The 23831-nt window shown below is 52.7% G+C and overlaps 1 protein-coding gene across 3 annotated transcripts in view; it reads left to right on the forward strand.

Moving 5' to 3' along the window:
• The window catches only part of LOC121166246 (focal adhesion kinase 1-like), a 229385-nt gene extending 213842 nt beyond the window's left edge, over window positions 1–15543 (forward strand). For 2 of the 3 annotated variants that reach the window (XM_040995346.1, XM_040995348.1), the window contains 7 exons: window positions 2286–2348; window positions 5816–5855; window positions 6354–6460; window positions 8831–8839; window positions 9908–10063; window positions 11166–11246; window positions 14271–15543. In XM_040995346.1, coding sequence (XP_040851280.1) covers window positions 2286–2348; window positions 5816–5855; window positions 6354–6460; window positions 8831–8839; window positions 9908–10063; window positions 11166–11246; window positions 14271–14483 — 669 coding nt within the window. In that variant the 3' untranslated portion in view covers window positions 14484–15543. The remainder of the gene's footprint in view (window positions 1–2285; window positions 2349–5815; window positions 5856–6353; window positions 6461–8830; window positions 8840–9907; window positions 10064–11165; window positions 11247–14270) is intronic. The other variant, XM_040995347.1, reaches the window with a different exon arrangement.
• Window positions 15544–23831: the final 8288 nt, after the last annotated feature.

The raw sequence follows: 23831 nt of genomic DNA on the forward strand, positions 1-23831 counted from the left end.
ACCTCCTGGCCCAGTGCTGGCTGAGGAGCCTATATGGGGAACAAACCAGCAAATGGAAGAGTTCTTTTTCTTTTGACTCTCTCTCCCTCTCTCTATAATTCTTGAATTTCAAACGACCTAAATGAATCTGTTACAAATAAATATTTTTTTAAAGAGAATGCATATCTGATGGGAGAGCAGTCAGATTGTCCCAAACATTCTTTGTCTGTGATTCATTTATACATTCCATCTGGAATGTTCTGTAAGGGATAGGAGTACTCTGCCACGTTGCAGGAAGAACAGGGCCTGTCCCTTGAGGGGGCTGTCCTTGCCTGGGTCGCTCTTAGTTCCCAGGATTGGCACTCGTCTGCTGCTCAGGCTGTGTCTGCTGTAGGACAAACTTGTGTGTGAATTTATTTCCATGCAGAACACCAAGTAGACCTGTATTCATGGGCCTTCTCGTTTTAAAAAACCTGTTTTTGGAAAATATGACATTGGAGAATTAACATACCTAATAAGTCACTACATGTGATTTTACATGGAAGTAAAAGATAGCTGACTTCAATGTATGAAAATACTGCTGTGTTCTGTAAGCAGCCTCTGTGCTGGGCTGGCCGCGCCGCACGCAGCAGGCGCTCGGCGTCCACTGTGGGAAGGAGCTGTGTTAACTCAGGCAGGTGATTCTGCCTTCCTGAGCTTGAAGTCGTCATCTCTGAAGTGCTTGTTTGACGAATGTGCACAGTGCTGCCAGCACCTTTGCATTCCTGTGAAAACCGTGTGAACTAGGGATGACCCCGCACACTGCACAGGTGCGCGTGTGGGTCAGGGGAGCCCGATGCCTTGTCCCACGGTGTAGGTGGTCACTCCATGGGAGCACGACACAGGAAACAGTCCTCGCAGCCTGTGTCGTAGGTACTCGGTGCCTGCAGGGTATTCCTTGTGGAAGAAGGCCAGCGCCTTGTTCTGTGCTGTACACTGAGTGCACAGCTCTGGGCTGCTCGCCTTCCCTGTGCGAGCTGTGTGGGATGTACTCAGAAAACGCAGGAAGGCATAATCAGCATTGTTGTAAATGTCCATTTTCCCACTGGAGGGAGGGAGCTCAGTGGATTGTGTTGGGTGCATGCACTGTGCCAGCAGGAAGCACGCCGTGTGCTGGCCATGCCAGGTCAAGACTCGATGGATCTGGGTGCCTTGGAGCACCTGGTCTCCGATATAAATGCAACTTGTACCTCTTGACTACCTCTGCTGTTGTTCCAGCCTACTTCAAAACTGCATCTAAACCAGTCAGTAGCTGTCAGCCAAAGCCCTCTGCATGTGACCGACCATTCACAGACCTTACTTAGCATTCTCTGTCAGTCCAGTTTGTTCTGGGCACTGGGAGCAGGTAGGAAAGGGCAGAGTGAGGGGCCCTGTCCTGGCAGAGTTCATGTTAGAGCCAGCTCTGGCTCATGTGGTCTCTGGCAGGTGGGAGATGCAAGGCCTCAAATGCCATAGTGAGACACTCTCCACAGGAAGGGTAGTCAGGCTTTGGGACCGCAGAAATAACATCACATCCGAGACAGTGATTGGCAGAGAGACTGTGGGGCTAGACAGACTAGATTCAGGTGCAACAGTGAGCTGGAAAGGAAGGGGGAGTCTAAGCCTGCTCCCCCATCTGCACCCCAACACGTGCTTGGGGACTGTGTCCTCGATGCTGGAACTTTAGTAGGTGCAGTAAACAGACGGCAGCCTTCCTGTAACAGCAGGTGAAGGCTGCCAACAGTTTCCGGGGGGTACACAGTCTGGGAGCTGACCCACAGTGAAGGTGCCCTGCACGTGAAGGGCGGGTATTGCCAGCAGAAATGTGTAGCTAGCCTCGGGGCAGCAGGGGCCAGCGTGGCTGGCTGCCGGGCGTCACAAAGTCCTTTCTTGCCAGGGCAGATTAGTTTTCATAAACGTTCCACATTCCTTCATCATAAAGGCCTGTTGGCTACTTTGTTTATTCTGATAATTGTGAAATTTTCATTAAATCTGGATCCCTGGGTTTGGTTTCTGTACTATGGCAAACAGGTAAGTGCCTGCAAGCACTGCAGGTCAGGAGCAGTGTCTGGTGGGGAAAGCAGGCCGCGCTGCTCTGCTGAGTGACGTCGGCAGAGGCCAGGGCGAATGGGGCGGGGGTGCCAGTTGTGTAGGGTGTGTGTGCGCAGGAAGATGAATACAGCCAGGGCATTGCTGAGCTTGGAGGGCAAGAACAGGAAGGAGTTTAGTATGGAACCTGCCCCTGGCCTTCATGTCAGCAGTGAACCTGTTTTGCTTCATTTCCGTAGAAGCCTGATGTGCGGCTCTCTCGAGGCAGCATTGACCGGGAGGATGGAGGTCTCCAGGGGCCGGTAAGCAGCTGTCCCAAGGTTGTGTTCAGGGTAGATTTCCAGTTCTTGGCTGCATGGGCCACCGTGTTTTGGTTCTGAGGTGTCTACTCTCAGTGTCTGTAATGAGACAGCACAGTCCATTTTAAAAATAAAGTGAACATCGCAATCAGTATGAATTAAACTCTGGAGTATACAGTCCAAAGTTCTTACTCAGATACAGAGATTTCCTGTCCTATTATTGATGCAGGTGTTTTAGAGGTAAGCCAAAATCTGTCTTAACAGAAGAAATAAATACACGTGTTTACTGCTGTGCGCAGCTTGTCGTTTGCTGCGTCCCTATATTCTCACTGCATGGTTACACAAGTTTCACAGTCACTGAAGACTTGCTCATCAGGATTTTTTTTTTCTTCTCAGTGTTGTAAGAGAGAATTGTCTGAAAATTTCTCAAAAAAAGTACCTTATAATTATTTCAACAGTGTATTTAAACCTTGTAAGAAATCTCAGGTATTTGGAGAAAAGTAGTCTAAACTCTTTCGCTAGACTTTTCCCTAGGAGATGGCTGGTTAAATAAATGTAGGTTCCTCTGGACATTGACTTGCCTCTTGGGTTACCGGTGTGGGGAGAGGAAGTTGGCAGTGCAGGGACAGGGGACCGCTGAGTATCCCTCTGAACACTGCTGACAGGGCTGTGCACCCAGGCCTTTACACAATTTCCCTGTATGTAAATTAGTTGGTATGGTGGTGTAGGAGCTTGGTCCACTGCATGTAATGTTGGCATGCTGCATGAACTCCACTTCAACACCTGGCTGCCCTGCATGGGGCTCCTGGCTTCAGTCTGGCCTGCCCAGGCTGTTGCAGCCATTTGGGGAGTGTGAAGCAGCAGATGGGAGGGTCTCTCTCTTTATCTCTCTATCCCTCCCTCTGTCTATATCTCTACCTTTCAAATAACTAAATCATTTTTAAATAAACAGAATAACAGGCATTTGGCATTGTGGTTAATTGTGCTTGGGATGCCCGTATCCCGTGGTGGAGGATCTGGATTAAGACCTGGGTGTACTCGCAATTCCAGCATCCCTCTAACCCCCCGGGAAGCAGCAGGTAACGGCTCACTCCCCCAGGTGTGTCCCCGCCACCAGGTAACGGCTCACTCCCCCAGGTGTGTCCCTGCCACACATGCTGACCTGAGTGACTTCCTGATCCAGAGCCTTGGGCTGTTTCAGCCCTGCTGCTCATCAACACTGGAGAGTTGAACTATCAGCTCTCTCTCACTGTCTCTCATTCTCTTGATCTCTGCCTTTCAAATCAGTAAAATAGAAGCCATTTTAAAATAGCACTGAATTTTAAAATGAGGTTATGTCACATGTTTTCTGGATCTTTCTGTGATAAACATCGTTGAACAGAATGTAGCCCCTACCTTAATTACAGTTCCACATCCATGAGACTGTGTTGCCACCTAGCAGGAAGATGGCTGTTATGGAGTGACCAGCTGTCACATTACATTGCTGAGGTCTGCCACCTTGAGGATAGGCCTGCACTGGGTTGGCACTTCCTGCCAAGTGTGCTGTTCGCAGACACTCCTTGTCAGACACGCCTTAGCTCGTGAGCAACGTCACGTTCTCTGCCATTTGACGTCTCACATGGAGCTCCTTCCTCTCAGTGAAAAGACGTAGCACCTAACCAAAGGATATGTTTGAATTGTTGAGGAGGAAGTAGACTCAGAAAAACGTCTTCAAGGGCTTGCTCCTTATAACATAGCCAACAGGAAACTTGTGAGAAAAGGAAAATCCTTGTGTTCCAGTCTGGCACATAGAATCCGAACATACGCAGACTCAGAGTCCTGGGAGAGGGATCATTCCGAAATGCGGTCAGATGACCCATGCTGTGCCCCCCCGACTGTGGGCTCACAGTTTGGTGTGCCAGCTCAAATGAGGGAAGACGGCGTAGTCGTGTGGAGGCTGTGCTGAGTAGTCTGCACATGGCAGCTCACGGGGGCCTCCTGGCACTCCTGTCCGCGTTGCACAGATGGCCCTTGCCCCAGTGCCCCGGTCCACTGATGTCGTGTGGCCCGGGGCTTGAGGAGCTGCCTCTCCAGGGGATGTTCACACACGTTACCACTTCATCCTCTCCTAAGATAACTGGCTTTCGAACATTTATCCCGTTGTTGTGCATGAGAAGCAGTCGTTGTTTAGATTCCAGAGTCCTTTTGTGGCTATGCTTGTTAGGCAGCGTCCAGCCTCAGTTTAAAGTGGAAGGCCCAGGATCCCAAGCAGTCCTGCCTTGTGAGGCTCACAGCCGCATGCGCACAGCGTGAGTGTGGCCCAGCTCTGCCCCGACAAGGGCTTGCCTTCCCCAGCCGTCATGACTGCCTGGCCTTTGCTGCACCTGAGTTCCGATTGCTGGATGATGCCAAGATTGCTAAGGATTTTCTAGCTAACTGAACTTTCTTGTCCGAGGATCAGCCAAAACATTCCTCAGATTTTTGTTGTTTTGGTTTGGTTTTGGTTTTTTGTTTGTTTTTAACTTTGTCTTTAGGAAACTAATGTTTTCATCTGTTTGAGTTCCTATGCAGTATCGCCCAGGGCAAAGCCAGGAACTTCATGCAGCCGCCTGAGGGGTCTCTGCATTAAGATGCCATGTCTATGTGAAGTCGCTTGGTTTGGTTACTGGCTCCAGCTCCTGGTTCTGGCTTCCTGCCAGTGCAGGGCCTTGGAGGCAGCAAGGGACACCTCCCATGACAGGACCCCTGGCTTCGGGCCCTGTGCCAGCCAGTGCCGGCATTTAGGCAGCAAAAAGGGAGATGGAAACTGTCTTGATTTTCTCTCTCCGCCCCTCAAAAAAGAGAAGGGGTTTAGTAACTCCTTGCTGAATCAGAGCAGCGTATTGCAGTGTCTGCAGCAGAGGGCAGCACGCTGTAGCACGTTGTGGAAGGCTTCACAGCCTCAGACTCCGCAGGTCCTTCAGACAGGCTGCTAGATGGCTGCTTGCCAGTTTCAGGAAACCTGTACCTGGGTGGAGTACGGGTAGGAGCTGGGGACAGTCAGGTTATTTCCTTGCATGGGCTCTTGCTAGACCTGGCGCTGATGGAGACGTAGCCCCAGATCACAAATGCCCTAAGTGCTTCAGAGGTGACTGTCCAGATACCCCAAGACCTCCTCGTCCTGCTGGGCCTCACTGTGTGTCCTGCTCACTGATGGCAGTGGGTGGGCAGCATGCCCGGAGCGCTGGTGTGAGCAGAGGGCACAGACATTGGGAAGACTTGGGCTCTTAAATGCCTTTCCTATGCTGTGGCCGTTCCTCCTCGAGGTCCTGGAGTTCCCGTGCTTGCCTCTAACAGCGCTTTCTGCAGTCCCTTAATTGCCTAATCACACACGTGTTTGATCCAAGGCCACAGCACCTGGCACAGAAATGGAAGGGGACAGTAGAAACTGAGGAAAAGCTGCTCCCCGGTGTACACAGCTGTGCATTTATTGAACTCTCCTTTTCCCATAGACTGGAAGCCAACATATATACCAGCCTGTGGGTAAGCCAGGTAAGTGAAGAGAGAAGTGAATTGGACGTCAAGTCTGTGTGCTTTGGTAAGAGCAGTTCTGCAGGTCGGCAGTGCCGTGGCTGTGGGGGTCCTCCATCTAGTTCTGTCTGCTTTGCTGGAGGTATAGAGGTCTCCATCCTCTGGCTCCCTCTCCAAGGGGCTGCTCGCAGGCACAGTGCAGTTCCTCTTGGGTGGGGAGGCTCATCTGCGTGGCCATCCACTGCCTCCCAGGGTGCACGTGCACAGGAAGCTGCATTCAGGCACTTGAGACGGGCATCTTAACTGCTGGGCCAAGTGCCACCCTTCCCGGAACCCTCAGCAGACAGTGCCGAGCCTGGTGCCAACCCCCGTAGCCCGTGTGCGGGGCAGTGGAAAGCAGCCTTCCTTGCCATAGTGCATCAGAAGTGCCTCCTTAGACAAATATGGACTTGGTGTCGATGTGTGAGGCTGTCTGCTTTCTTAGCATGCTACTCAGTGGGGATCCTTCCACTTCACCAGATCCTGCAGCTCCGCCAAAGAAGCCGCCGCGGCCTGGAGCCCCTGGCCACCTGGGCAGCCTCGCCAGCCTCGCCAGTCCTGGGGACAGTTACAACGAGGGCATTAAGGTGGGCATCCGCATGCTGAGCCACACGCTGCTTGTGGGATTCTCGGTTGAGGACATCCATCATAGAGCCGACAGGCTGGGACTGTGCCGGGTTGGTCCCCGACCCTCTGAGAGGCCCTGAGAAGCTGTCCACACAGGAATCCTTTCAGTCCCGTGTGTCAGCGTCACTGTCTGCAGGAGCGTGGTCACATCCTGCTCTTGCACGTGAGTCTCTGAGGTTTATGAAACCAGGGTTCCACGCAGAGCCAGGACCTTCCGTGGCTCCCCATCTGCGAGTCTATAGGCATGACCTGTGGGTCCACTTCTTCCCTGTCCATCCAGGAATTGAACCACTGTGAACATGTGTACTGAGAGCCCCTGTCGGACAGCAGGAGCACTTGGCTCAGGCACGAGCAGCCACAAGTTGCCCCTTGGCCTGGTGCCTCTGCAGTTGCCAGCTCCATGGAGAGCAGCGGGGCTGAGCCAGCGGTGGTGGTGGCTGCTCTGGTCCCGTGCAGCTTCCAGGAGGCACTGCTTCTCCTGCTTGACTCAGGCAGCATCTTGCACTTCCCCTCGAGGGAACATGCTTCACAGGAGACTCAGTGACACATGTGCTCTCGAGTCAGGTTCCTGTTGTCTCAGGAGTCAGAGAGATAGAGACGATGCTTCTGTGCGGGCCCGGGATGGCGATCAGCCAGAGGAGGGGGAGGGGGAGCCAGAAGGAAAGCGGGTGGCTCTGCCTCAGGGAACCCTGTTCCCCAGGGGCATCATGCAGGTGTAGCTGGGCCCTCTGCTCTGAGGGTCAGCACCCGGAACCCGTGCTCACAGTTGCCAGCTCCTGCATATCCAGGCCTCTGGCAGGGCTTCCGATGGTAAGGATGACTCCCAGAACACCTGTGAGCAGCTTGCTACCAGACCTTTTCTAATGTGTTTCCTTGGAGGCAACTCCCAGAGTGGTGTGTGCCCCAACATGAGCCACACGCAAACAGGCCTTAGAGACAGGCCCCCAGAGTTCGGCACGCCGCCGAAATGTCATTATGTGGGAACTCAGACAAGCAGGATTCTTGATGACAGCTCTGCTTTTCTAAAATATGCCAAGTACACATTTTTCAGTAAGCAATAAATGTAAAATGCATGTGTGTACTTCCTCCTTATCTCTCTACTTGGTAGGCATTACTGTAGACCAGGCTAAAAGAGCAGTGTTGTTTGCAGAGAGAAATATCCACTTCTAGTTAGGTGTGACTACAGTGATTCATCCACGTGACACCAGCCACAAGTCTAGTCCAGCCTCACCCTCAGTGGTTAGCGTGGACCGCATTGGTGGAGGATGGTGGTTTGTCACCGCCAGCCACAGAGTTTCCAAATCATCAGGCTCTAGAACATAGAAAACCAAAAGCAGATTTCTCTCTAATGAAGATGTGGCTTTGGGAAAGACCCTGTGGGCAGTCCGTGAGTGTCCTGCAGAGCCCCCTGGGACAGGAGCTGCAGAGGGTGGAGTGCAAAGAAGGGAAGCTTGAAACAGGTTCACCTCCATCCCTCTCCACATGTGAGGCCGAGGGGCCTCAGAGCACCTGCTGGTGAGCTTCTCCTTGGCACCTTCCCCAGGGAACACTGCCCAGGTGTGTTGGTGGAATCTGGATTGGCATGGCCACAGCCCTGCAGTCTCATTGCTGGAGATACAAGGAGACGCCTCAGACAGGACACAGCAGTGACTGCCTTCCCTCTCTTTACTCAGCTCTGGATATCAGAGAACACGCTTTCTTCCAGACGTTTCTAGGGAAAGCAAGATACTCAGGTTTCCCCAGTACACTTCTGGAAAGTGGAAAGTAGTCACAGTGGGACAGCCATGTGTTGGACAACAGAGAAAAAGCGTAACACTAGTTGGTGTAAAGTATAGAATCTGACCATAGGCTCTCTGTTTATTCTTAAAAGAACCTCTTATTGTCTTCCAACACAGCCTGAGCCAGGGATCTGGGCTACGCCCAAATGAGGGGCTCAGATAGGTTGGCAGAGATGTTGAGGGCCAGGCAGGGGACAGAGGCCGTGCCCCTTCTCAGGGCTGAAGTGTGTGTCTCCTCTCTGCTCTGTTGAGCCCTAATTCTGTTGACTCTCGCCCTGTTGCCACGAGGTCCCTCAGCCTCTGCATGCTGTGGCCCTTGCTGACCTCGTGGAGCTAGCTTGGTGCATGGCAGGCGTGCTTAGGGAATGTGCGGGGTTCTGCCGAGAAGGCCATGGCAGGAGTGCTGCTTGGGTACCACGAGTGGAGCTGACAGTGTGCGCTAGTGCGCGTGAGGGTGGGGGATTGTCTGCTGCCTTTATTAATATTGTTTTTCTTTTTTCCCTTTCTCTGTTAAATTCCTTTAACTTTTCCTCACCTTCCGTTCGACAATAGCCATGGAGGGTAAGCACATTGTGTCCGTGTGTCTGTCCAGCTCTCTTGCCTACACCCAGCCCTGCACACCATTCTGGGCGGGGAAGCAGGGAAGCCCAGTGGGAGGGCATTTGTGCCAGATGCCAGAATCTCCATCAGTGTTTGCTCGGCATCTTCATAGTGATGCAGCTATTCTGGTTGTTTTTGCCTCATGCTCAGACTGTGTAACAACCAGGAACAGAACACACCTGTTAAGACCACCTGGGCAAAGGCCCAGCAGGCTCACGGGAGGCACCTGCCATGGCGGACTCTGCACCGGCAGCCGGCCCCTGGTGAAACAGTCCTTCCACTTTGTGCCTCGTGTAATTCTGATCAATTTGGGTTTGTAAATACTGCCGGAGAGCTCCTGGAGGACCTGGGAACTCACCTGCGCTTGCAGCCTCATCACCTTCGTTCAGTTCGGGTGTGCAGCTGAGCCTGGCGGGCCCACGCTCAGCCCACGTCTGCACCAAGCCAGCTGGGCAGTTCTAGGGCAGGAAGGTTCCTGGCAGGGTCACTGCTCCGACTGCGGGCACAGAATCCACTTGAAGCTTTCTGAAACTGAAAATGACACACTTCTGTTTTGTGGTTGAAGGGCAGCTGAGCTGAGCAACACGGGTTTCACTGCTTAAATCAAACCAGGTGGAAATTCTTAGTCTAATGTGGCATTTTTTGGCCATTGGCCAAGGAAGAGACTTTCTCTGAAATTCAGTAAATTCTCATAGGTGTACGTAAATTACTTGTTTCTCGGGTGGCAAATGATTTGGGGGTTGGGAACTTCGAATCACTTCTGTGAAGGAATTGGGATTTCAGTCTAAGATGTGATTCTGTGTCGTTTCCTTTTACTGAGCTCAAACTTAGAACAAATCGGTGCTTGATTTATTCATCACTTGGATGAATTGCTTTACTGTCATTCTCAAACTGAACTGCATCCTTGGAAACAAGAGAAACAGTGGTCTGCTTTGACCTCCAGATTTAAAGACCCTCTCTGACCTAATTTGTGGTGATGCTACGCCATCTGCTGGCAAGTAGAAAAGTGACCTGCTTCTGTGTTCTCAGCTTCAGCCGCAGGAAATCAGCCCCCCTCCTACCGCCAACCTGGACCGGTCCAACGACAAGGTGTATGAGAATGTGACGGGCCTGGTGAAAGCTGTCATCGAGATGTCCAGCAAGATCCAGCCAGCCCCGCCGGAGGAGTACGTGCCCATGGTGAAGGTAAAGTGCATGCCCACTCACGATAGCAGGATGGTTTCTGCCCCCAGGTCAGACGTGTCGCTTTGAGACTGCTCCCAAAGGCACCGAGGTCTGGCAGTGTCGGTCAGCACTGGCTGCTACTACACATTGCTCAGAGCTGCGGCTTGGACTGAGTAAAGCAAGCTGCAGTCGGGCGCAGAGCAGGGCTCACACTGAGCCACTGGTACAGGGCATGGGTGTCCCAGCTCTGCGTCCCAGCACACTCTGCTCTGTGTTTGTTTAGTCCAGAGACGTGCCTGCCTTTTAAGGCTTTTTCCCAGAGGGCACGTACATCTTTGTGTTCCTCCCTAAGTCTCCGTGGGATTCCTCAGCGTGCCTGTGCTCTTCCTTGCATGCCTTGTGCTTTGCGTGTTCTCTGAGTGCCTGGAATGGCTGAAGTTCAGTGAGGACCAGAGGAGCGATGCTGTCATGGGCCCTGCCTGTGTTGGCGGGCTGGCTGTGCACAGACATGGTGTCCTGTGCGCTCAGCTTGCAGCTTGCCGGTCTGACCCTGTGTGAGTTGACTTGCTTGCGCTGCTCTTCTTCAGCCGGAGGACTGTCAGGACTGCGTGTAGGGAAGGGGAGCGGGAGCTTCCTGGTTCCCACGATGGGGCTCAGTGTGAGACGACCGCTCTGTGCTCAGAGGATGGGGGATGGGGGATGGGGGGACAGGAGCAGGCATGTGCACAGCCATGAGGATCCTGCTTGGGCCCAGGCACCCTGCAGGGCAGGCCTAGCTCTGCTCCCAGTGCCCGCAGCCTGCTCACTTACGCCCTGGGAAGCAGTGGGTGATGGTTCAGGTGCCGGAGTCTGGCCACCACAGGAAAGACCTGCAGGAGTTCAGACTCTGGCTAAGCCTGGACTAACCACAGCTGTTCTCAGGCTTCCTGCAAGTGAGGCAGTAGATGGAAGACCTCTTTCTGTCTGTCTCTCTCTGCCTTTCAAATGAAGTAAGTAAACAAGGGGAAAAATGGCACAGGCGGAAAGGAGATGGAAGAAATGTCCCTGGAAGGGAAGTGACTGTCAGCTTGCTGAGGCTTGTCTGGATAGTGTGCTGATGCTGGCTGTGCTTGTCGTCTTTTAGGAAGTTGGCTTGGCTCTGAGGACCTTGTTGGCCACCGTGGACGAGACCATCCCTGTGCTCCCGACCAGCACGCACCGAGAGGTAGGCACAGCACTGGGGGCGTCCTGGGGGCACGGTCACCCTGAGAGGTGGGCACAGCCCTGGGGGCAGTCACCCTGAGAAGTAGGCACAGTACTGAGGGCGTCCTGGGGGCACAGTCACCCTGAGAAGTAGGCACAGTACTGAGGGCGTCCTGGGGCACGGTCACCCTGAGAGGTGGGCACAGCACTGGGGGCGTCCTGGGGGCAGTCACCCTGAGAGGTGGGCACAGCCCTGGGGGGCATCCAGAGTGCGGTTGGACAGAGGTGGCTGTGGTATGTGGCCCGCAGAAACTGGCTGTCCCTGCTCCGTGGGTGATGGCCCTCCCAGTAAGGCTGGACCGTGCAGTGGCGCCTGTTGTTGCCAGCCAACTGCAGAGCCGCCGTCGGGTGGGCTCACTGGAACACAGGGTGCGGGTGAAGTGTGAGTGAGGACACGAGTGGAAGGCACTGCTGGTTCTGGTTCCTCCCAGGGCATGATTGCAAAAGGCAAGATACAAATTCCTTTCAAATTATCAACCCACGTTTTCTTGTATCAGAGCTCCCTGGCAGTACTGCTTCCCAGAAGCCGTCATTGGTTTTGCCACCTTTGGCAGTTCTGTCTGGCTTACGTGTCTAAGAAAAGGAAGAAAATGCTCCCGATTAACTTGCTCCAGCTAAAGGCACCTGTTGTGTGGTTAGGATTGCTGCCCATGTCTGTGATGCTCACGTGAGGTGTGTCCCCAGCAAGGCACCCAGAGTCCACAGGCCAGGCTCCCGTCTCACGCCTCTACCCCAGGCGGTGTCGTCTGACCCAGTAGTAGCTTTCGTGTTTTGATTTTTTGTTATTTGTTTACACTTGTAATGAAATCATTTCAGATATACAGAAAAATTGAGATTAATTCAAAGAGTTGTTAAACGTCCTTCTCCCATCTCTCATTGCCTTGTGAACACTGTCCTCACTCACATGCACTCTGTTGCTAATGTTAGACCGTGTCCCCTTGCCCTGCTTTGCTTCCATTTGTGTCTGTCAGGCCACTCTTTTACGTAAGTACCTGCCAGCTGTCACATTCCAGAACCTTCCACTTGGCTGTGACTTGTGTTCCTACTGTGGGGTCAGGTTTTGCTCCTTATGGTTGTCCTGTGATGCTTTCCCCATGGCATTAAGAACCAGCAGCACACACCCTGCCTCACCCTCCTATGACCCGGAATAGTTCCTTAAGCATGCCTTGCTATCCGTGACATTCCTGTGCTAGTCCTGAGGTGGGGCTGAAGGGTGTTCTGCTGTGGGGTTGATGGGCCCCGCAGCCCGCGTCCTGCACGGATGGTGTGGACTCCTGCTCCTGGGCTGCACCTCTCCGGGGGTGGTATTTTGGTGAGCCAGGCATTCCCTCGACATCCACTGCTGTGGGTTGTTCTTTTGGGAATGCACAGAGCCACTTGGATCCTTTGGAAAATGCTTCTGACTGCTTGCCACAGGATAACTGTGAAATCTTAGCCAGCGAGGGCTTCAGCTAAATCAACTGCTGCATTGGGACTTGCAGTGACTGTCCATGGCAAGCTTTGCCCAGAAGTGAGGTCCTGTGTGCCAGAAGCCAGAAAGCTGTCGTAAGCTGTGAATACTTGAGCAGGACTGTGGCCACTACGAGTGGTAGCTGATAAAGCCCTCAGTGATCTCCCCTACGCCCTGATGACACAAACTCCTCCCCATGTCAGCTGATCTGTGTCCTTCCTGCTTCCCTTCCCCAGCTGCCTTCCAGAGAGCAGTCTCAGCTACACCTGCTTCAGATTGCTCGCTGCTGTGACTGCCTTTCAGGCAAAGGCCCTCCTCTCCCCCTGAAGCCCCTCGGACTCAGAGCCCCCTCACTCCTCACCTTCCGAGGCCCTCCCCTGGCTCTTTTTCCTGGCTACATTGACATACTATCTCCCCGCTTGTTTTTGACACCTGCTAACCTGAGTGTGTTGGCCCTGTCCCTGCGCACTAATCAGCCGTGTGCTGCGTGTCTAGTCAGCAACAGGAGCAGCCTGTTTCCTGTGGGCTTCACAGTCAGTGGTGCCACCTTGTACTTGCCACCCCCGACCTCATTTACTACACATACCATGCAGACAGGCACATGACCCATGCCGTCGATGGGCTGGCACCCCTCACCCTGAGAGCCATGGCTGCCTTTTCCCGGACTTATTTGATGTCGCCTTGGCTTCTGCCTTGCCACCAGAGCCACATCTCTAGAGCGTCTTTCTAGATTGTCACTACCCAAGCTCTCATGCCTGCCCTCTGCCAAGTCCCACAGGATATACCTCCCCCAGCATGGCGGAGGCCCTTTGCAGTTGAAGCCAGGCTATTTTTATAGTCCAGGACGTATGTAAGCCAACTATGCTGTGGAGTTCCTGCCCTCTGGGATGGCGTGGCTCACCCTCCTCCAGCTGCGTTTCCTGTGTGCCCTAGGTGGCCTGCGCGTGCCTTGTGTTGTACACCGCCCAGTCATTCCTGTCTATGATGCCAAGTGCCTTGGTGTGTTAAGCAACCAGGAATTACTAAGAGAGTCAATGAGCAAATGAATCCACGGTCGATTGAACCGATGAGAGATCATGAGACTCCAGAGTGAAGTGTTCTGGCTGTGTGGGACCACAGGAGGTCTGTGCAGGGCGGGGTATCTCGTGACACCCCAAAACTACCTTTTGCCAAGCAAATGGCCATCTTGAGATGCAGCCGGGACATAAAAGAAGCTGAGGCCTCGGGGTGAAGGTCAAAGCTCTCGTTTGGATCCCAGACTTGGGAGCCACGTGGCCTTCAGCAGATCAGTTGTCCCCTGTGATGTAAGTGTGCTCTGTCACCGGCTGGACTGTGAGTGTCGCTGGGTGTGTCGGCTCTGGGAGCAGCGGGGTTTTCAAGGGCAGCAGCCAGCGGTGACGTGCTGATGCGCTAGGACTCTGTCCTTTGGCTCCCAGGGAAGGCTCAAAGTGCTTCTGCTCTGTTCCAGAAACACTTGGCATTCCCCGGGACACTGCATGGAAGCCAGCCCAGCTGATGTGTCTGTTGTCATTGCAGATCGAGATGGCACAGAAGCTGTTGAACTCTGACCTGGGTGAGCTCATCAGCAAGATGAAGCTGGCCCAGCAGTACGTCATGACCAGTCTCCAGCAGGAGTACAAGAAGCAGATGCTCACAGCTGCTCACGCGCTGGCCGTGGACGCCAAAAACCTACTCGATGTGATTGACCAAGCAAGACTCAAAATGCTTGGGCAGACGAGACCGCACTGAGCTTGCGCCGAGCGCGGCTCCCTGCCCTCCCTGGAGGTGTTCTCTGGCCTTCCACCAGCAGCGAGGGGTGACCTGTGTGTCCCCGGCCCAGCGCCCTCGGCCCCAGCTCTGTTGACGGCTGCTTGAAAGTCTTCTCTCTCTCGTATGTTTTAACCACATTTTGATTGGGTTTTGGGGAGTTTTTGTTTTTGTTTCTTTTATCATGATATTCTGAAAAATCCAGGATCCAAAATGTGGCATTTTTCTGGGAATGGGAATTACGCTTTAAGAAGCTTTTGAGATCATGAAGAGCTGTTTCTGTTCACGTAGGATGTGTTTTAATGGAAGTGGCGAAGGGGGAGGTGTGTTCTCTCCTGAGCCACCTTCGCTGCATGTTGGAGGGAGAGTGTGTTGTGAAGAACTCCAGGAAACCCACGCAGCTGAGGATTCTCTGGTCTGCCATGGAACATTATCCAGACTCGAAATTTTCGTTTGTTAGAACACCCTTCAGTTGCATTATGCTAACCCTTCTTTACAAAGAAAGAATATTAAAGCTCTATTTTGAAGACTTGAGTCCTTTCAGGAAAAAACCAACCTGCCTCCCTCTTGGCTCCCTGCCTCCGACTTCCTGTGGCTGCGGAGCGTCCGACTGGAGCCAGCTGGAGACACGGCTGGACGCCTGTCCTCACCAGAACCACGTGCCAGTTTTTTGTAGCAATGTTATTCCTCTTGGAAACAGAAGTGCTTTATACCAGAGCACCTCCAAACTCCACCAAGAAGTTCCAGGACCATCCCTGTTTTCCATTTTTATGTAATTTATAAGGAAAAGATTAAAGCCATGTTGACTATTTTACAGCCACTGGAGCTAACTAACCTTACGTCATGAGTGTCTGTCTTCCCGGACAGAATCCAGCGAAACGGAGGGACTTGGTTTGCTTGGGTGTCTAGTTACACCATCCATTCTGTTAAATAATTTTGAAAAAATGCACCCTCCCTTTAGCGTGTTGAGGGATATAAATTATTCTCAGGAAGAATATAATGAGCTGTACAGTTACTTCAGCCTATTAAAGAGGTGTTATCATAAAGTTCTTGTGGCGATATTCTTTCCTTTTAAATTGTTTAAATATTGTTAGGTGACTTATAACCACCAATCAACTGCCTTTCCCTCTGTAATGCACATGACATGTAGGGCACGGTCGACCACCTGCCCAGCCCGAAGGGCCTTTGGAGTGCACACCCCCAGTCGGGGAAGCCCCCTGGACCTGCCCCACTGGGAACAGTGGGAGGAAGGCGAGCCACCATGGGCCCCGGAGGGTGGGGGCAGTCCAGGGCTCTGACTGTCCTCAGGTGCAGTGTCCGTGGTCTCCTGAGCCCATTTCCTCACCTTTACAATGGGATGGTAAGGATGTGCTCGGAGTAGCGTCGCTGCTAAGGGGCTGGGGGCTGGGTGTTCACGTCTCACTGGCCTCAGCCCATAGGAGGGTAGTGCCGCCACGACTCCCGGGAGGGCACAGGTCACCCTCCAGATGCCCCAGGAGAGTTCTGGAAGACTTCTCCTCAGATCATCGTTGCTGTGTCTCACGATCGAGGACACCACCCACTGCGGCTGTCGGAGCAGGTGAGTGACCAATGACAGGAGCCTTCCTGGAGGCCTGTCACGAGGACCCTTGGGTGGCTTTGTAAAGCGAGGCAGGGAGTTTGAATCTGCGAAGACCCAGGAGAACCCAAAGCTCTCCAGTGAGTCCCCTCCGGATGAGGTGGGTTCTGGGCCCTCTGTAGACACTCGAGTCTCTTGGAGGAGACGGTGAGCTCCGCCAGCTTCCGCTGTGACCAGGTTTCTTTGAGTGCGTGACGTCGAGGTTCCATAGATAGGCATTAATCTGTTGAGGAGCGTTTGGTGCACATGTGGTTCGTTTTCCCCGCTCGGTGGACATTTAGAGGAAGAACCCCTGGCCCCGGAGAGGCCGCTCAGCTGCTGCCCGGCTAGCTGATAGGCACCTGCTGAGGGCGGCACGACGCGCAGCATCGGGGAACCTGCCCACCGCCGTGGGAGAAGCAAGGGGCTGGCTGTGACCCCATCAGGGCTACCCTCTCCCTCCTGTCGCAGAGCTGTGGTCTTACATTGTTTTAGCTAAAGGGATTTGAAAGGCAGAGTGAGAGCTCCCATCAGCTGGTTTACACCCCAGATGCCCTCGGCAGTCAGGGCCGGACCAGGCTGAAGCCAGGCGCTGGGAACTCCGGCAGGTATCACGGATGCCTGGGAGCCACAGGGGTTGAGCCAGAGCGTGCCTTAGCAGGGAGCTGCATGGGAAGTGGACGCTTGACGAAATCCCGGGCTCTTTGACACAAAATGCTGACAAGTGACGGCTTGACCGGCTGCACATCCGTTCCTGGAAGTGCTTCAGCCAGGAACACTCCCACAAACTGGCTTACTGAATTTCCCCCCAAAGACTGCCCTGCTGTAGCATAGATGCCCTCATCCCCTCCCAGCATTGTTCTCCAGGGGCACCGGCTCCTGGCATTCCTGCTGATTATACAGTTCTCCCAGAGGCAGGTGTCCTGGTCACAGTGCCAGGAAAGACGTCACCATCCGGCAGGCAGAAGGCGCCACGTGCGTCAAGGAAGCTGCAGCCTCTTTAAGTATTTGAGTTTTTTGTTTGTTTTTATTGTAAAGGCAGGTTTATATAGAGAGGAAGAGAAATAGGAAGATCTATCCATTGCCCCAGTCCCCAAGTGGCCATAAAGGCCAGCGCTGAGCTGAGCTGAAGCCAGGAACCAGAAGTTTCTTCAGGGTCTCCCACATCAGTACAGAGTCCCAAGGCTTTGGCCTGTCCTCAGCTGCCCTCCCAGGCCACAGACAGGGTGCTGGATGGGAGGCAGGGCCGTCGGATTAGAACCAGTGCCTTTGGGGATCCTGGCATGTGCAAGGCAAGGACTTTAGCCACTAGGCTACTGCACCAGGCCCAAGGTTGGCTCAGTCTTTGCCACAGGTATTTGCTTCTGGTTTTCAGGGTAGTTACTGCTCCTGCCCTCCCACCTAGTTGCCTCTATCAGAAGTTATTTCCGGGGTTGGTCTTGAACAAAGCGGCTAGGGCACCACTTGAGAGGGTCCTGGGCCCTGCATTGGAGTGCATGGGGTCCATGTGAAGCCAGCCGCCTGCCGTCAGGTACTCTTGGCAGTTCCTGACTTTGGCCTGGCCTGGCCCAGCCCGGATGTTGGAAGCATCCGGGGACAAACCTGTCTCCCTGCCGTCCAAATCACTGCAATTATGTTTAAAATTATTCCACGAGGGCCCGGTGTGGTAAACTAGCAGCCAAGTGTTCTTGCATGCATCAGGATCCCATACAGGCACCAGTTCTAATCCTGGAACTCCACTTCCCATCCAGCTCTCTGCTTGTGGACTTGGAAGGCAGTCGAGCACAGCCAGAGCCTTGGGACCCTGCACCCACGTGGGAGACTCAGAAGAGGCTCCTGGCTCCTGGCTCTGCATCGGCTCAGCTCTGGCCATTGCGGTCCCTTGGGGAGTGATTCAGCAGATGGAAGATCTTCCTCTCTGTATATCTGATTTACCAATAAAAAATAAAATTTTTTTTAAAAATAAAATTATCCCATGATATGACTGTTACTGCTGACCTGTTACTGAGTGCCTGTTGGGTGACTGTACTGTCAGTTTGTGGCTAATAAAAATAAAGCTGCTGGGCCCAGTGCAGTAGCCTAGTGGCTAATGTCCTCCCTCACGTGAGCTGGAATCTCATATGAGCACCGTCTCGTGTCCCAGCTGCTCTGCTTTCCATCCAGCTCCCTGCTTGTGGCCTGGGAGAGTAGTCAAGAATGGCCCAAGGTCTTGGGACCCTGCACCCACGTGGGAGACCCAGAAGAAGCTCCAGGCTCCTGCCTTTGGATCAGCTTATGTTGCAGCCATTTGGGAAGTGAATCAGTGGACAGAACTTTTTTTTTTAATACACTTATAGAGTTGATCAAGGGCTACAAGAAAGTGGGCAAGACCATTGTTTCCACACTAATACCGTGTCCAACCCCCCACCTCCCGTATCTGGGATCAGGGGAGAAACAAAAGGAAAAGCCCCACCCAGCCTCCCACCCATCCCAGGTCCCCGACGTGGGGCACGCTCTGAGGGTCCTGCTCAAGCAGTTTTGATAGTTCAACAGTTCTGAATTGCTGCCAATCTCGCCATTCCAATCACAACAAAATCTATTCAGAATCCACTGGCTGACACAGTCTCTTCATGGTTGGGGTTCTGAGACCAGCAGTTCAGTTGGAGGGATCTCCAGACAAACTTCGTCTGAGGATCCCAGACCTGATTCTTGTGTGAGTTTGCCAGTACAGGATCGGCACAGTCCATCGTCCCAATCAGCTCATGCACATGCTGGTCGTTGCAATTGCTGGGTCAGTTCCGTTTCCAGCCTGGTCTTCGACATGAACCAATGGTTGTTGCAGTCCAGCCCGATCCTGCCCACTTCATTCTCGGTCCTCACGCTAACCAGTGGGAGCTGCAGCCTAGTCGAGGCGACTCCCCATCACCCCCACCAGGCCTGTCCCCTACCTTGGTTCCTGTGCTTGCCAGTATGTACCGCCGACTTGTTCAGTCTGCCCTGCATCCCATTTGGCTCTCGTACATGTCAATGGGCCTTGAAGCCTAGTTCAACCCAACCCACACACATACTGGCAGGTGCCTTTCTGTCTAGCCACCCCTGCCCCTGTCCTGGTTTTTATGCTCTCCAGTGGGAGTGGTAACCCAAGAGGGAGGTGCCCACTATTTCCTTCCTGGGCCACTCCCACTCCCAGATTATGCACTCTCCAGGTGGTTCTGTGGTTTAACTTGACAGATTAAGCCCCCAGTGCCAGCCTCTGCCAACTGATGCTGAGGCAAAGCCCAACCAACCTTCACCCACTCTGATTTTTGCTTGCACCAGTCGGAACAGTCAGCCCAGCCTGGCTTTTCCCTAATCCAGCTCACATGAGGCCCACAGGTGTTGTAGCCCTGCCTGGTCTGGTCTGCCCCCATCCCAACTCATGCTCTCCAGTGGGAGTGGCTGTCCAGCAGGGGAGCCCACATTCCCCCTACCAGCTTTGCCCCCTCCCTCCCTGGTTCTCACGTGTGCTGTTTGGGTGCTGCGGCCACATCTGGTACGGCTCACCTCACCTTGGCATTCCGTAATGTGCACTGGTTTGTGTCGCGACGGATGGAACATCTTTGTCTCTATCTGGTCTCTGAAAATCTCCCTTTCCAATAAAAATAATTTTTAATAAATAAAGCTTCTGTGAATATGTATGTAGAAATGTGTTTTCATTTCTCAGATGAGCTGTGAGTGAAATTTCCGGAGCACACCTTAGCTGAATGTTTAGCTTGATTGGACGCGGCCAAGCACGCCTTCCAAGGCGGTTGTACCACTTTGATGCTTGCGTTTCCAGCATTTGGAATGTCGTAGTGGATGTGTGAGCTGTCTCGTTTGTTTGTGTTTCTTCCATGTCAGTGATACTGAGCATCTGCTCGCGCACTTCCTAGCCATGTGTGTTTCTCTCAGGGGTCATGTGCACACTGCCCTTTCGAAGACTGGGCCGTGTGTCGTTCCGGAAGGGTGGATGGCGTGGGCTGGCCTGGACCCTGCCTTTCTCTGCCCAGTTCTGGACGTCCGAAGCTAAGGCCTCTTCTGTTAGTGACGTTTACATAGTTGATGAGGGTGGGAAGGGTCCAGGATCGGGCCAAACGGGGGAGCCGTTGTTTCCATATTTTCTTTTCCTTCTTCCTGTATCTGGGGGGAGGGGAGAAGTCACACCCAGCCTTCCAGCCGCCTCAGTACCCAGGTGTGGGGGGCAGCCACCTGGTGTCATCCCAAAGTCCCCAGTGTAGAGCACGCTCCCAGATTCTGTTCAGGAGATTTGATAGTGCTGGAATGCTGTCAGTCTCACAGATGCAAGGATGAGGCCACCCTGCCAAAGTCCGTTGGCTGACACAGTCCACCTCCGAGCGAGTCTCCATTCATTCTGAAATTTGCCATCATGCTTCAACTGGGATAATTGGCCATTCTGTTCTGCCCTCCTTCTACTGCTTCTACCAGGTGTCCTCCACAGGCTCCAGTGGTCTGACGTATCCTCCACGTTCCTCTGGGTGTGCCATCCATTGCTCGGTCAAAGCCACTGGGGAGGCCCAGATTTGACACAAGCACTCCACTGTCAGGCCAAGGTCCGGCCACTCTCCATGTCTGAAGTGTTTAGTTGGGAGACCTTGAAAGAAGCCTTGTCTGAGGTGTTCTCAGATGTATCTGTTACGTGTACACCCACCTGTATGGGGTCCAGTTCATTCTGTCACTTGCATCAACCTGTGTCCACACTGGAATTGCAATTGCTAGGTCCGATCTATCTACAGTCCCATTTCTTTTTTAAAAAAAAAAAGATTTATATATCTTTATTGCAAAGTCAGATATACAGAGAGGAGGAGAGACAGAGAGGAAGATCCTCTGTCCAATGATTCACTTCCCAAGTGAGTGCTGTGCTAAACTGGAGCCAGGAGCCAGGAACCTCCAGGTCTCCCATACGGGTGCAGGGTCCCAAGACCCTGGGCCATCCTTGACTGCCTCCCAGGCCACAAGCAGGGAGCTGGATGTATCTACAGTCCATTTCTTATGCAAACCAATGGGTGCTGCAGCCCAGCCCAACCCTGCCCACCACAGTCGGCCCTCATGTACACCATCGGGAGCTGCAGGCTAGAAAAAAACAACCCCCAGTGACCCCCACTGTGTTGGCCACCAGCCCTGGTTTCTGTGCCTGCCAGATTGTGCAGTGGACTGCTCCAGTCTATCCCACCTCCAATTCAGATTTCATACACGTAAGTGGGTGTTGAAGCCTAACTCATCCCAACTGCACCCTCCAGTCACACCATGTCAATGGATGCTACTGCCTGTCTAGCCAGGCCCACCCCCAGGCCTGGTTCTCATGCTCAGCAGTGGGAGTTGCAGCCCATCAGAGTTGCCCACAGTGTCCCTACTGGTCCCACTCCAAGTCCTGGATCTTGCACTCTCCAGGTGGTTCTGCAGCCAGCTCAATAGAACTTGCCCCAGTCCCAGTACTTGCCAGCTGAGACTGCAACAAAGCTCAGCCAGCCTGTCCTTATTCTGTCTTATGCCTGCACCAGTGGATTCAGCCAGTTAGCCCAGCCTGGCTCTCCCCCAATCCAGTTCACATTCAGGCCAACAGGTGTTGTAGCCCTGTCCAGCCTGGTCTGAGCCCAGTCCCAGCTCTTAGTGCTTATCAACAGGAACAGTGACCCAGCAGGAGAGTTCCCAGAGCTCTACTGTCATCAGCCTTGCGTATCCCCCACACACCAGGTCTCACGTGTGCTGGTGGGTGCCACAGCCCAATCTGGCATGGCTAAGCTCACGTTGGCATTTGCTAGCAGGTGCTGTAGCCTGACCCAGACCGGCCTGCCCCAGTTCCAGTTCACACTGGTGGGTGCTGCCACACAACCCAACCCAGCCAGCCCCCATCCCTGGTCCGAATGTGTTCTGGGTGGTATTGTGGCCCAACCCAGCCCATTCCACACCCTGTCCTGGTTCTCAGATCTGCCAGTGGGTGTTATGAATTGGCCCAGCCTGGCCTGCCTCCAGACCTGGCCCACATGTATGCCGGTGGGTACTGTAACCTGGCCTGGTCTGAGCTGCTCCCAGCCTTGGTTCTTGCACTCACCTGCAGACTGCATCTTGACAGGCTCCTCCATCGGACCCCTCCCAGTCTAATGCCTCTATTTCTGAGAGACCTTTACTTTAGCGATGCCCTGGCATTTTGATTGTAACTAAAAATGCTATGAATCTTCTGTTGAATTTACTCCTGCTTCGTAGTTTTGATGTTAATGATACTATGTTTTAAATTCACTTTTTAATTGTTCCTGGCTGGAATACCAAACTACATCTGTATTTATCATGTATCTTGTTCAACTTGCTTTTTAGTCCTGTTTGCTTTTTGATAGATTCCTCACAGTTTTCTACAGTCATGTCAGCTGCAGGTGGAGACAGTTTTGTTTCTTCCATGTCTTTCTGATTTATTCTCCCTCTTGCCTACTGGCCCGGTGTGGAATTCCAGCCCAGCTGGGGAAAGCACCCCTCCACACCTTGTCTCTGACCAGTTGCCTGCAGTGTAGCCCTGTGTGAGGGTGGCCCCTGCTGTGTCAGCAGACTGGGAGGTGTAACCGTGAGCGCACACCAACGGTGTGCAAGGGTCTTGCTCTCCTCTGCTCAGATGTATGTGGGAATTAGGACTTTTTAAAAAAGATTTATTTATTTTTATTGGAAAGTCAGGTAAACAGAGAAGAGGAGAGACAGAGAGGAATTTCTTCCATCCATTGATTCATTCCCCTAGTGACCGCAACTGCCAGAGCTGAGCTGATCCAAAGCTAGGAGCCAGCAGTCTTGCAGGTCTCCCATGTGGGTGCAAGGTCCCAAGGCTTTGGGCCGTCCTCGGCTGCTTTCCCAGGCCACAGGCAGGGAGCTGGATGGGAAGCATGGTTACTAAGATACAAACCTGTCACATGCAAAGTGAGGATTTTAGCCACTAGGCTACCATGCTGGGCCTGGAATTTGGGCTTTTTAAATGCAGGACATGATGGTGGTTTGTGCCTTGGAACACTGTTCTTTGGTTGGGGAGTGAAAGAGATCCTATTTGGCTACAATGTATTATCTTTCTTTCACTGAATTTAGTCTGATAAAGTGTAGAGAATTGAGTTCATAAGAGTGCTTAGTCTGTAATTTTCTTAAAATATTGCTAAGTTTTCCTGTTAAGGTATATAAACCTCTTAAAATGTTGTCTTTATTTTCTGAAAGAATTTGTATAAGTAATATTGCTTCTTGCACAAAGGTTAGAATTCACTAGATTAGGGCCTGGCGTGATAGTGTAGTGGTTAAAGTCCTCGCTTTGCATGTGCCAGGATCCCATATGGGCACCAGTTCTAATCCCGGCAGCCCTGCTTCCCATCCAGCTCCCTGCTTGTGGCCTGGGAAAGCAGTTGAGGACAGCCCAAAGCCTTGGGACCCTGCACCCACGTGGGAGACCCGGAAGAGCTCCTGGCTTCAGATGGGTTCAGCTCCAGTCATTGCAGCCGCTTGGGGAGTGAACCATCAGACAGAAGATCTTCCTCTGTCTCTCCTCCTCTCTGTATATCTGCCTTTCCAATAAAAATAAATAAATCTTAAAAAAAAAAAAAAGAATTCACTAGAGTAATGAATATAAAATTTTCATTGTGGAAGGGGATTTTTTTTTTTAAAGATTTATTTTTATTATGTTTTCATTGGAAAGGCAGATATACAGAAAGGAGGAGAGACAGAGAGGAAGATCTTCCTTCCGATGATTCACTCCCCAA

The sequence above is a fragment of the Ochotona curzoniae genome, unplaced genomic scaffold (assembly GCF_017591425.1).
Source record: "Ochotona curzoniae isolate NIBS_2020 unplaced genomic scaffold, NIBS_Ocur_1.0 patch1, whole genome shotgun sequence".
Taxonomy (NCBI): Eukaryota; Metazoa; Chordata; class Mammalia; order Lagomorpha; family Ochotonidae; genus Ochotona; species Ochotona curzoniae.